General features: G+C 39.3%; 1 protein-coding gene across 3 annotated transcripts; it reads left to right on the forward strand.

Annotated features, from left to right (window-relative positions):
- The first annotated feature begins 478 nt into the window (after positions 1-478).
- On the forward strand, positions 479-13,965 carry agpat2 (1-acylglycerol-3-phosphate O-acyltransferase 2 (lysophosphatidic acid acyltransferase, beta)). Of its 3 annotated transcripts, none has more exons than XR_010911475.1 (6): positions 479-988; positions 6,077-6,210; positions 9,250-9,425; positions 9,592-10,954; positions 11,062-11,134; positions 11,251-11,306. XR_010911475.1 is itself a non-coding variant. In XM_067483636.1 (6 exons), the coding sequence occupies exons 1-6, from the start codon at positions 813-815 to the stop codon at positions 11,406-11,408; spliced, it is 813 nt and encodes a 270-aa protein (XP_067339737.1). In that variant the 5' UTR covers positions 540-812; the 3' UTR covers positions 11,409-13,965. The 3 variants fall into 3 exon arrangements, 2 of the variants coding, with proteins under 2 accessions (XP_067339738.1, XP_067339737.1); XM_067483636.1 differs by having other exon boundaries at positions 540-988; positions 9,592-9,687; positions 11,251-13,965; XM_067483637.1 differs by lacking the exon at positions 11,251-11,306 and having other exon boundaries at positions 9,592-9,771; positions 11,062-11,140.
- Positions 13,966-14,177: the final 212 nt, after the last annotated feature.

Below are 14,177 nucleotides of genomic sequence, written 5' to 3' on the forward strand. Positions count from 1 at the left end.
ACAAACAAGTATACATGTGGCAATAACCAATCTATAACCAATCTAAGGTTTTCTTTTCTCCCCATCACATAATATTCACAGCCAACATCATAACTTGCATCTTACAAATTGCATCTTAGTCTCCTCACTGCTTCTGCATGAGCAAACTGCTGATGCCAAGTTTAGGATCAGCCAATAATTAGGATCACAGCACATATTAAACCAGGATTAATGACTGATCGATCCTAATCTTCCAAGTCAAGTAAAGCTCTTCAACATGCTAAAACTTCACAGTGAAGGTTACTGGACAGTGTCAGATTAACTATGGCTAGCAAGTGGATTATCACTAGTTAATCCAATTACAATGTGTTGCCCTGTAATCGTCTGTCCAAATTGTCTAATTTTAATTGTCTAATTTAACCTAGGCTATTTTAAAAAGCCTCCAGCAAGAACTCTAGTAATGTTTGGACAATTTGTTCTGATGTTTTTTTTAATTTAATGCAAACTCCAAAATAGGCTGGTTGGTATCATTTGACCATGTGAACCAAACACAGTGGTCCAGTAACCGGAAATAGAAAAAAAAAAGCACCACGGGCGCCTTGGCTCCACCTCGTGAGGCTTTTTAGCAACAGATGAACAGCGTTTCTTGTTCATTTCGAGCAGCGTTGCTGTTGTCAGGGTTTGCCCAAAGGAAAACTCCCGACTGTGTAATGTTTGCCAGGGTCTCGGTGCATCGCTTTTCTCCTGCACCGTAGCTGGCTCCGTGTTTTAGCAGGTTCCTCGTCCAAACCGCGTGTGTTTTTGGTGGCACAGCTGCTGCTGTCGGGCTCGTTATGGATGTGCTGTGGATGATCCCGCTGCTGCTGTTTCCACTCCTGATGTGGACTAGCAGCACCTTTGTTTTTTATTTCAAAAAGTTCTTTTACGTCGCTTGGATGATGGTCCTGGCCCTGTTTACGATCCCCCTGTGTATACTGAAAAGCGGAGGCAGAGATGTTGAAAACATGAGGTGAGTTTGCGTAAAAATATGTCGCTTGCAAATACCGCTAGCCCACGTTAGCTTGGCTGGCTAGCTGCAGCAGTCGTTGCTAATTTGCACATAAGGGTTGTTTGCAGCGTTAGCAACTTTATTGGAGCGAAGAGTTGTGTTAAAATCACTGCAACCTTGGCGAGCATGTAGTCTATCGATTTTTCCCGGAAAACATACATTTAAATACATAACGCCCGGCTATAGGCTAACTTTAGCCTCCTTGACAAACTGGCAGTGGAAACGTGTTAACAAGAAGCTAACATTAACATGTACGTTCATGTTCAGTGCTTAAATCAAGACTGATCAAGACTATTTGTAACGTGGGTTAATCACTGTCAAGGCTTGTGTTTAATAACTGAGTTGTCAGTGTTCTGGTGTAAGTCACATGTGTCCAGTCCAGCACAGTGCACTTTGAACAAACCACATCTTTATGAAGCTTTGACTGTTCAGTGATTGTTCCAAATGCATGAATGAAGGATTCAGTTCTTGAGATCAGAGTTGGTGCTAGTTACATTGTGGTAAACAGTGTCTTGTATATATGTATACGTTAGGGGCAGATTGTATAAAGGTAATAAGTTGTGTCATCCTTAACACAAACGCACACACTGACTAACATCAGAACAGAAATGTAGTACGCTTATTGTTCCAGCATCCACTGGTCTTGGACTTTTGTTGTTGTGGGTAAATGTAGTTGGTGAGGATGGATTGCTGGACACATCGACCTGCATTCCAGTAATTACCTTGAAGAAACGGATGTCAGATGGTGGGTTCAACCTGATTATGGTAGGGTTACTGAGTAGACCCATTCTCAATTCAGCCTCACTTGGCCCTGGATCTACTGACAGAAGAAGGCCTGTCAGTTGTACCAGCACACCTTACAGCCTCAGTGCCCTAGGAGTAACTGTTTCACAGTCACATTAGCCATGATGGTGGTGTCATGTTGCACCAGTATACTGTTCTGTTAGCTCAAAGGTTATCTGGACTTGTTGACTATGACAAAGCAACTGAATAAGGGTCAGACCCTGGCAAGCCCTGGCAAAATGAGCTTAGTGATTCATCCAAGACAGAGCTGTTCGTCATAGACAGTCAGAATGTGTTCAGAAATGTTCATAGGTTAACAGCATGCTTTAGTGTTTACTTAGACAGCACCTCCAAGAATTTGCAATGTGCCAATTGCGCCAATTAATTTAACTAAGCCCTGTGCGACCTAACTTCACAATTTGTTTTTCAGAAAAGCTGTCGTGAAATCAGACATTTTAGCCTGCTACAGTCTCAAAGACCTCTGCAAAATCATGGAGGTATGGCTTGGAGTGCTTCTGTGTAAACAGTGCCAGAACAAGCTGGTACATGTACACAAACCATGCTTAGACTTCAATGTAATATTGTACTTTTCCCGAATGCGTAGTAGATGCATAGTATCTGTCACTAAAGTGACTGGCTACTTTTGAATGGTTCTAGCCCCAGAAATGATTATCAGGCAGTATCTCATGACAAGAGATAAAGGATTGTGGCTTAGTTTTCTCACTTACAATTGCTCGAGCTCAGGTTCCAAACTGTAAGGGCTTCTAACATTGCTGGAGAGCTACCAGTATTGAGCTGTAACGCTCAGTCACTCAGACTGATCTTTAAAGGCCAGATAGATAAAAACTAGCTGTTTTTCGGTCCCTGCCTGCTGGGTCATTGTGATCCTATGGTCATGCCCCTATCCTGACCTTTAGCATCTGGTATCTCTGTTTGTTAATTCAAAATACTTTGGGATAACAGGTCAGGCTCACCTTTTTTATGTGCATGCAGCCAGCTTGAATGGAGCAGCTGCGGTTGGGGTTTTAGATGAGCTTAAACATTATCACGCTTTGTTGGTACAAGAGAAAATAATTTGGATACACGTAATGGAATTAACCAGAGGAAAAGTCAGGTCATATTTGTTTGGTCATAAAAAGAATCCTATGGAGGCAGTTTCATTCCGCTTGAACAATCACTCAAGTGCTGCAATCCTTGCTCACTCATTGCATAACCAATGGCTTTTGCGCTAGACTATAATAAGTATGTTATCACTGTGCCACTGTGTCGAAAGATTGTTCTCCAGTTTAAAGGTTACAATTATTTTACAATATGTAGCAATAAAACGAGAAACTACTCAAACATCTTCACTTTCTGCACACTTTGTTGTGAACTTAATTTTAAATGGATAAAATAGTCATTTGTACCCATAATGAAAGTAAAATTATGCTTTTACATTTTTTTTTTTTACTAATTTATTAAATATAAAACTACAATCCACTGCTTACAGTAGTTTTCAGACCTTTAATTCAGCACATTTAAGAAACCCTATAAAGGGTCCTATAAAGCCTAAACATCTGGATTTGGGCAGTTCATTCCATTCTCTCCTCAAGCTCTATTAGACTGCATGGAAAGTGTTTGTGAAATGCCGTCTTCAGATCTTTCCACAGATACTCTTCCACGCAAGGAGAGTCAGACTTGTGCCAAAGCCACTTTAGCATTGATTTGGCTGTATGCTTTAGGTCATTGTGTACTCAAAGGATCATGCGAAAAGTGTACTGGCCAACCAGTAGAAGGTCAAGACTTTAGTTTTTCACTGCATTCATTGTACCTACAAGTCTGCACCGTTATACTATGGTGCTGTCAGTACACTACTTCACTGTAGGGATTTTATTAACCAGGTAATGAGTTGTACCAGATGTTCACAAGACATACTGCTTGGAGTTCTGCCTAAATCGCCTCATAAGACCTGAGAATCTATTACTCAACTTTTAATTTGTTTATTTATTGTTTTTTTGCCAACTCCAAGGCTATCACATAAGTCATCAAGGCCCTCCTTGCCTTAGTTACTCAGTTTGCCATCTCTGAATACAATGCTGGTGATTACAGACCTCGTCCATTGCTTATTGAGCCTACTGTGTGACTATCAAAGCTGATGAAACTGATGTGAAGGACATGAAGTTGTTGGCCCTGCAGGTCAGTACAGCTTTAAAATCAACCACTGGAGAAAACGGCTTATTCTAAACCACTTAATTGAGGGAAAAAAAATTAAATGGTCTGCACTTATATAGTGCTTTTCTTCCTATTGGCACTCAAAGCGCTTTACATTGCTTCTTACCCACCAATGCTCACCGGCAGCAACTAAGTTTGGGTTCAGTGTCTGCTCAAGGAGCCGGGGATTGAACCAACAACTGAGATTGGTGGACAACCGCTCCACCTTCCTGTGCCACTGTCGCATTTAAGTCACCATTAAGAAAGTTATCTGTCTTTTCTGGCCTCAATGTCTGTGTTGTAAACTTAAATTAGGTGTTATCCCCTTATAGACGCTTGCAGTACATAAAAGCACCCTAAATTATTAAGATAACAGTAGAAAGCTTTTTTAAAAAAAAAAAGAAAAAGAAAAAAAAGGGCAAATTCAGAGAGCAAAAGGAGGACAAAATTTGAGAGGGGATATATGATTCACTGATGAGGAAGGGCCGTGGGGTATTGTTTTAGTGATTATATCTCCAGCTGATGCAGAAGATGGAGAGTGACTGCTGTTTTCCCTGAGAAGGAAGGTCATTCAAGTTGATGGTGTAATAGAATCTAGTTTTGGTGTATTGAGCAAGGAAAAACGACCAGTTTGACATCCAGAGTTTGTGGCTCCATCTTGCAAATTGTGCCATGTAGATATTGTAAATATTGGTTCCTTCATAAATATTGTAAATGGAGATTGCAAAGCTGTGCTTTTACACGATTGGTTTTCAATGTACTCTTCATTTATGCTGTCATGATGTAATGTTTCCTCTGTCCTTCCTAAATTGTCTTAATTCTATGATATGTCTCTGATTTCTACACTGTTGCTGTACTTTGTAGAATGCACTTAAAAGGGAGTCATAGGTGTGTAATGTGTGATCAAGTAACTGGGAATAATTGCAATTTGAAATTCTTGAATGAAAAGCTTTGCACAGATCTGCTGTGCACTCTTTTATTTATGGTGTTTTTTCCTCTTTTTCAGAGTTCTGATGGTCATTAAATAAGTAAAACAATGTCTTTGACGGCAAGAGAAAAAAAAACTGCCTTTGACTGCAAGAGAGCACAGAGTACACCCACAGTCAAGTAATGATCAGATTATAACTAATAATAGAGAGCAAAGCGACCTTGATATACATTTTCAAGACTGTCTTTTCAGCCGTACTTGCACCATAACACCGGAATTGAAATTGGAAGCTGTACTTTGTCTGCTTGACATGAGGAAATGAGTTGATTTAAGAACCAGTTAAGCTTTTAAAAGGGTCATTGAGGCTAAGGAGAAAATACCATAGGGGAAGTGTTAACATAGGAATGGATTAAATGATGAACCTTGAAGGCGTCAGTTGTTGTTTAAAAAAGGTTGAGAGCATTTTAACCTTCATGATCAGTTTCTAACGTGTTTTTGCAGCTGGTTGTTTTGAATCAGAGTGACATTTTTCCAAGTAAGAGCAGATGCCGTTTGGATTAACACTTCATGACTGTTAAACTATTTGTCACTACAAAGGGCAGGGTTGAACAAGTCCCAGTAAACACTGATCAGAAATGGTGTATATACAATATGATACATCTGTGTGGATATTGTGTTGTTAAACACAAATTCTGCCATTTACCATTCAATGTCTTTTTAAAAATTGTAACTATTGATTAGACTGAAGTTATCTCTGCCCTACATTGAATGTTTCACTTTACCAATGCTATGAAATATAAACTTTAACTTCAGTTTATTTGTGTTCAGCATCAGGGCAGGCAGATGGTTGCCTCTTAAAGTCTAATAAAGCCGTGTACTTACTACAAGAAATGATTTAACCAACCCACAAACAAAGCAAAAATGATGTTGCACATGATCTACCAGAATTATTATACTTTTTAGATTGTGAAGATTTTGTCTGAGTAACACCTAATTTGACTGGCGTTTTAAAAGCCGTAGCGTTTGACAGCAGTTGTTACCTCTAAACAGGGCTCTTCATTAAAAACATGAAGGGTACTGCACCAATGTGGCTGTGAAAAGTAATATATACTTACTCACTATAGTAATTAACCTTTTCCCCCCCTCAGGATAATCCGCTTCATGGTTCGTCACGTGAAATATTTTCTGGGGCTTCGATTTGAAGTGACCGGGTGGGAGCATCTGCAAACAGAGGGGCCCTATGTCATCATCTCTAACCACCAGAGCTCCCTGGATGTTTTAGGTGGGTTTTTTAAATTTTTCATGTGTTGTCTCTGTATTCTTTGGTTCTGTGTGTGCATGTGCTTTAGCAAATAGGATCTTAAACGAGACCGTAACCTTAAGGCTGCACTGCTCATTTTGCTGCTTTGTATCACATTTATACACACATTCTGTGAATTAAGTGCTCATTGTCCTGCTGTGCTACTAAAATTATTAAGTAAAATAGTGTTGTTATCAAATTATCTTATGGCCATTAATAATGAATCTTTTTGTCTCTGGATGGATGAAGAAAAATACAAGATTACTGTGGATATGGGAGTAGTTTGTTTTTGTGTCTCTCACATCTCCAGCTACTCAAATCTCCAGACTTAACAGACTAAATGGGAAGAGGTGTTGTACATTCAGCAGTTCATGTAGTACATTGACCTACTCACTTTTAAAGGCCTTTTAGTTGAAGTAGCAGCAACCTCTGCAGTTGATGCAGAAGTCACAAATTGAAAAAAAAGTTCAGTGTTGTGCTGGGATTTACTGCAACTGACTGTACATGTGGTGAGTTTTCTCTCTCCCACCACAAAAATGGACTAACTACCATTTAATGGTACTAATAAGTGCTATTTGCTCCGCTGCGCTATGATTTATAAAAGATGGTTAGATGGCTTTTTCTAGGATGGTGCGCATATGGCAGCTTTCACGGAAAATGAATTTTGTTGTGTTGGATTTTACGAAGTGGATGATTTAAAAACTGATCACCTCAGGAATTCTGAGGTCGGTGCACTCACTGCTGACCCGGATGAGCTCACTGGCACTTTGTTGCAAAAAAACGATCCCCTCAGGACCTGAGGGTTTATTTTACTGTGGCATTAGTGGGCCCGGATGCACACTACTTACCTAACTCAGTACATCCTCGCAGAGGCTAATTCAGAAATGATGTTCACATTTTGTACGCTTTTCTTTATTGTGTAAAGCCAGCATAACCTTCAGGTTTCTGGATTCTATCAACATAGTCCCATATCAAATCAAGTGTAGCAAAATATACTTCCTGCAGCACCAAGGTTTCAACCTTCAATCTGTTCTGTGTATGTTACACCAAATGTATGAGGCTGTGCTCTTCATGTGTGCTCTGCCTTTAAATTCTGTTTTGAAAAATGTGTATCTTCTGCAGCAGCCTCATTTATAGTGTAGTTTACAGCTGTTTTTCACGAAGACAAATTCCTACTACTGTTAAGAGGTCTGAACTGTCTCTGGCAATAAACAGTTTTCTGATTCAGATTTTTCCCTGTTTTGCTGTCATATTTGATCAGCAGATGCACATTTGCATCTCATGCGGGTTAGATTCAGCTTTGTGATCACTGTTCGGGGCACAGGTTCAGAGCTAATGAAATGCAGGTAGTATCAAACAAGAAGTTGTATGTAGTAGCCTTTTGGCTACAGTATATTGAATATGAAAACCTTAGGTTTTTGAAAGTTTAGCTGATGCTGCGATCATGTTTCCAGCTCAGGAGCTTGTTAAGTATTCATTATCTATAGTATTGCTCACGTTTCAGGGCTTAAACCTTCCTCTCTTCAGTGAGGAAAGGACACGGCAAACCACTCTCAACTTATTTGAAGTAAATTTGAATCTAACCTGTCTGGAGTATCCCATTGAGACTTTTTTTAGGAAGTCTTTCTAGGAAGAACCAGCATTTGGATTTTGGTTACTAAATCGCAGTGTATGTTTGTTAGTAATCTGCCAAAACTGGGACAAGTATAAGATTTTAACAGCTTCGTGCTGGCCAACATTTGTGCTCAGCAACGCCAGAAATAAATGGTGACATGTTTGGTCGTTTTTTTGTTTGTTTGTTTGTTTGTTTTTGGCAGCGAATATCGTAGAACTTATTTATCAGCGCACACACCAGAGTAAATTACATACTTAATATGACTGATCTCACAAACCCAGAGTTAAGCACTGGTTATAAATTAGTTGAATTAAGTAAGAGCACATTGTACACATGCTGTGATTCTCTATTTTTGTCTCGCTCTTTAGTAAACTTTCATTCTTCTCAAACCTAAATTTCATTGTTGTGGACCCTCATTTTGCAGGGCTATGTTTCTTTGTTTTCTCCATCAGTGCCTCGGAGAGATAGTTTTAGTGATGCTGAGTGACGAGGGCAGGCACCAGGCCAGGGTGATGACAGCAAGGGGAGAGCTAGACATCTAATTAGTGTTAATAAAACTCCGTGCGAGTCTGATGTTGCGTCCAAGTTGCCATGCCAACTGCTACGCCTGGCCATTAATAGTTGCTCATCCGTGAGCTGAGGCTGATGAGACTGCTAGAAAGTAAAATCACCTCCACACCTAAATCACTTGTAATGTAATTTTAGCTCTGACTGCTCAGTTTTACTCAGCCCAGTACAGACGTATCTATTTACTGCTGCTTTTAATGCTTTATTTCATAGATTTTCTGATATTATTTGATTATTTTACACACAAGCTGCCTTTATGTAAAGATTGGTCTTATGTCTGATTTCGTAATGTAAGTCCTATTTTTCCCCACCACACATGTACTATAGCAGACTTTATACCTGCTGTAATCCACGGTTTGATGAGGCCATAGATAATTATGACTGAATACTAAAGTTTGACCCAGGTTGAGTTCTCTTCATTCATGCATTCTTCTCTCTCCTGCTGTTATTCCAAACATTTCTGAACTTGTGTGAACCCTTAAGTTGCGCTTCAGCTTGCCTCTTCTGTCATGTCATGCCCCGATTGCTTATGGCTCATGAGAAACTGTTCATCAAAGGCCCTTTACAAAATGTAATCTCACAAAAACATTAGTTTATTTTTCAAAAACCAACCATACCTACCTAAATACACCAATAAGATACACAACATACTGTTAGCCTGAGTTTCAAGGGGTTTTTAGTTATTAGCAATGTTTGGAATCTCACTGGGGCAGAATTTTGACTTGAAATGAGTAACGACTTTATTTCAAACATGTTTTAAATTGGATCTACCTTTTATACGGTTCGACTTTTACATAATTGATAATTCTGAAATGAGCTTCTTATCTTCTGTTTCTAAGGCTTGATGGAGATCTTACCAGACCGCTGCACCATGATTGCAAAGAAGGAGTTGATCTACGCTGGCACAGTAGGCCTCATTTGCTGGCTGGGTGGCATCGTCTTCATCAACCGCAAGAAAACAAGTGATGCCAAGGGCGTCATGTCCGATGCTGCCAAAACCATGTTGGACGACCAGGTAATTTTCCCCACAGAATAAAATGAAATCTGTGATAAATGGTTCAGTTTTTATTCATTTAACCTGTTGCTCTTTTTTTTTTTTACCTGAAAATGATCAAGATTTAGATTTTGACTAAAGATGATGTGAAATCAATGAATGTGCATTCTTCTTTTTTACTCCACAGATCCGTCTGTGGGTATTCCCAGAGGGAACAAGAAACCAGAAGGGTGACCTGCTGCCCTTCAAAAAAGGAGCTTTCCACCTAGCAGTGCAGGCTCAAGTAATCATTTCTCAGATTTCTGTTCAGTTCTCTGAGTATACTAAGGAGAACAGGCATAAATCATATCTACATCCAGTCTTTTAAGTGAGTTAAGCATGTACGTTTAGGCATAATCTCACCCTGTGAATTCGCATCCTGTAACCCAGCTGGCAGAATAGCTGCGATGACACTGGCTGTTCTTTGTGAAAGAATATGAATGTTGCCAGCATTGTGCCGATTCTTAACACATGGGGGAGCTAGCAGCCCCACACAAGGCAACTTGTGTGTATTACTGAACCGTATTACTACAAATGATGGCATGCATACACACCCTTGAAACAGGCAGACATATTTAGCAAGTGACTTTGAGATGATCAGAGGAGTTTTGGCAGTTCACACAGATTTATTCTGACATTCCAGCTTTATTGTGTTCTGAAATAGTCTGATCTCTATGATGTAGCTTCTCCCCAGACTCCTCACACAAAATTATTAGAGAGAAGGCAGACACTGACATAGCTCCTGACATAGAAAGACTCCAGAGGGACTGACAGCCCAGCTGTGTGCATTTGAGTCTCTGCATGCATGCAGGTGGGAGGTCTCTGTTCTTGAGTTGATGTTTTGTAGCACACACCCAGCGTTGAACAGTTGGAATTAATTAAAAAAACATTGTTGTATAAGATCTGACCCAAAACCGCAGCTAGGTTCACCCTAAGCAATAATGTCGTAGTGTCTGTATGTTTGAGCTCAGTTTTACGTGCTGGTAAAGATTAATATCAGTTTGCTTCAGATATTTTCTGGGGCTAAAGCCATGCTGCTCCTCATTAGTAAACGCATTAACATTTTCTATAGGGGCTCTGTTGGCTCTTCAGCCTGCATATGTCTGTTTGGGATGTTAACAGCAGAACCTGATATTAGGTGTGTGTGTGTGTGTGTTGGCACGAGTTGGTGAATAACTTCATTTGAGGTGTGGAGACTACAGGCTGTGTTGTGGTTTTCCCTTTTGGCTTTGCTTTGCACTTGAGACTTTTTCTGTGTGAACGTACACTATTTCTATCTCTTTGTATTTGCTGCGCTATAGCGCAGCCTTTCCATTTGTACCCAGTTGGTCAGATTAAGTGTAAGCAGGACAGCCCCCAGGGGAGCCACATTCGGCTCAGCCAGTCCTTCGAAGGGCCACTTGTCAAGCCGTGTGTGTGTTTGTGTGTGACCCAGTATTGGTTAAGTCAAACATTGCTGTCGATTGGTTTCTCATTTTTTGCCTCAGATAGGACAAAGGGGGGAAAAAAAGGCAAGTTTAGAAGACCTATTCAAATTCTTATGGACAATAAGAAATATTTATCCAAAAATATTTTAGTATGGTGTAAACTCTCGTTGAAACCTCTTTTCTCTCCCCAGGTACCCATCATACCTGTCGTTTTCTCCTCCTACAGCAACTTCTATCTACGGAAAGAAAAGCTGTTCAAATCAGGTAACATTCCTCCATGTATCCAATTATCTACCTGCAGGTTCTTTCCCTTGGATGTGACTGAGACAGGTACTGATGTTGTGTGAGACTTCTGACAGTGATGTGTTATGCCACCATAGGGACCATCCGATTGAAGATCCTTCCAAAGATTGAAACAAAGGGGATGACACCAGAGGATGTGTCATCCCTCTCTGACAAATCCTTTGACCTGATGCGCTCCGCCTTCCTGAAAATCTCCAACTCCATAACCCAGAGCAACGGGCCACTGAGGCACTGAACCTTTACCATACTCGCACCTCTCTATTTCCTATGACCCCATCTGAGACACATTACTCCCATAGATCTCTTCGCTGCCCCCAGGATGTCCTATAACCTGGCCAGGAAACAACATGACATAGGTCTCATGTCATGAAGTCACTTCTTGTCTAATTGAGGCCTGGTCCAGTCCACCTCTGGCCTGACTATACAGCACAGTTAGTCCTGACCCTCACTGTGTCTGCAGCAGCAGCAGTGTCGTGAGCGGAGTGACGGACGGAAAGCTGAACAGTACGGATGTGTGTTGTTCTTCATGCATGCATTTGAGATGGCTCTGTCCGCTTTGATCCTTGCTTTGTTCTCTGGACGCCTGGCTTTGTTATTGTCTTAACTCTATCAGCATTTTGTAATTTTTTTGGGTTTGTCCCCCGCCCCCTTCTTTCTGCTTTCATTTTAGCAGATTAACTTTGACATCATCACCGTTCTGTTCATAAATGTCAGTGGATATTTATGTGCATCTCATGCTGCCTTAGTTTCAGTTATCTTTGGATGCTAATGCAAACAGATGCGTGCGCATACAGACGTTCAAGTATCCGATCTCCTTCCTTTGCTTTTTAGTGTGTTCCCCTCTTTCTGCATTCCATTCTCTTGCCTAAAGTCAAACGGAGCAGGGTTTCCACAAGTGATGGAGTGTGTGTGGAGGTAAGAGGTCAACATGGGCCGACCATGAACTTCTTTAGTTCTGTTGCTATGAATTCAACTGTGTATCCACATTGGTTCCTCAACTCTGTGACCAATAGCTTCATGACATACTTTATGATGTATGGAAGCAAGGAATTCAAGGTTACAAGAAACTGTAACAATAGCACCCATCTGTACTGAATTAATGGACTTAAGTGGACTTATCTATTTTCACAGTTGTGCACTGTTGGTGTAACATAATGCATTCATTTAGTTTATTTTCCAAAAGATTAGAAACGAGCTGTTTGCAGCTTTAAACAGCAAGTGTCTTCTGGCTGTATTCTGTACTTTTGCTTTCTATTTATTTCCACGTTGAATAGTCTTATTTTTATTTTTTTCCCCCTTTTTAAAAAGTAGTGTTTTTTTTTTTTTTTTTTTTTTTTTGGCGTTGTTTTGTTCCCTTCAAAGAAGAAATTCCCAAATGTATTTAAGATGTGTCAAAAGAGGAATTTTATAAAGTGCAATGTCCAACTGTTTTTAGAATAACTCTTCCAAAGTACAAGCTACCTGATGTGCCATGACAAAGTATTTTTCCTGAGATTTCCCATGTAAATTCCTTATTAATTCACTATGACCTGCTGTATTATGCTTTGACTGATTTTGCCCTTTTACTAGTGATAATTTTCACTAACCAATGGATGAAAGGTCATTCTTGCTGTTATGAAGAGTTTTAACTTGTGGGATTTTTAAAGATGAAACACTGAATTGATAAATTTATTTGTTCATATAAACAATTAATGATAATCCAGATATACTTAGGTCCACATTTCAGAAGGGTATAACTAATTAATGTTTTGTTAACTGGTAAAATGTGAATGCTTGTCTCCTTTTCATTTATTAGTATGAGTGACATGGTGATAAATAGCATTGTAGTAGTGGTGTTCTAATTCACTTATTAAGAACCTCATAGGAGAGTATTAGAATTATTTAAAGTGTAAATTTTGGCTTTACATTTGATTAGTTATTGTTTTTGCAGTTTGTATTATTCAGACAGCATATGTTCTGTGGTCTGTACTGACTGACTTCTAATGAGAAACTGACTGATCTGTTTTAGTTTACATCCAGTCCTTAAATTTCACATTGCTTAATGCCTTTTCGAGCTTTGCAAAATCCCTTTTTTTTTTTTTTTTTTGCCGCTTTGGCGCATCTGAGAATGTATTTCAGCATTCAGGATTTTCGTGTTAAATAATATGAAATATTGTACACATGCAAGGTGCCAGATCTTGAATATTATTCATTTGAGCATTACATTTTAAATTTTGTGTGACTTGTGCACACACCTTCTGAAATCATCCACATGAATGGATGTATCAGTACTTTAGTAATAAGCCCCTGTACACTGCTGTACTTAGTTGGGTGCAGGAGTAGTTTTTATGATAATCAACTGGGCTCACAACTTTTAAACACACAATACACTCAAGGTTTCATCTGTGTTTAAGGCCAGTATGGAATATATGCCCCTTTTATAACAATTTTATTTTAAAGTTTGAATATATTTATTGGAACTTTTCTGCAACAACCTTTGAAGCAAGAGGTTTGAATGTTAATAAGTACTTTAGCAGTACTGGCTTCTTCCAAAAGAATATGAACTATACATTTTTATTTTTATTTACGTCTGGTTAATTTTTTTGCTTTTGTAATAATGTGTATAAAAAAATGTGATTTGTAAACCTTGTCGTGAACAAGGTTTTTTTTATTTTTTTTCCCCCCTCTTTTTTAACTTTTTTTTTTTTTTTCTTGATTTGTTTATAAACCAATATGTAAGATACTGGAAAAGATTCAAGTATTCTTCAACCTTAATAAAGCACTTTTGATGCTGAACTTGGGTGAAAAACTAAGACGAGTTTTTTTTCCTCAGATTTTTCACTAACGCTATTAGTGTTGATAGCTTTGGATGGATGTGAGAAACGGAGCTGACATCTCAGAGCCTTGTCTGTTAAGTCTGGTCTCTGTGTGTATGTGAACATGCACATATGGTGTAGATGCCCATTGTAGTATCTGTAGTGTTCTGGATTTTCATAAATTACTTTCACAAGAATACATTTTACAA

Source organism: Channa argus, chromosome 18 (assembly GCF_033026475.1).
Source record: "Channa argus isolate prfri chromosome 18, Channa argus male v1.0, whole genome shotgun sequence".
NCBI classification, from domain to species: Eukaryota; Metazoa; Chordata; class Actinopteri; order Anabantiformes; family Channidae; genus Channa; species Channa argus.

Coding starts and splice junctions, on each gene's coding strand:
- agpat2 (XM_067483636.1), top strand. CDS start 813: ATGGATGTGCTGTGGATGATCCCGCTGCTGCTGTTTCCACTCCTGATG. Junction 9,426..9,591: donor AAACCATGTTGGACGACCAG/GTAATTTTCCCC, acceptor TTTACTCCACAG/ATCCGTCTGTGGGTATTCCC. Junction 11,135..11,250: donor AGAAAAGCTGTTCAAATCAG/GTAACATTCCTC, acceptor ATGCCACCATAG/GGACCATCCGATTGAAGATC.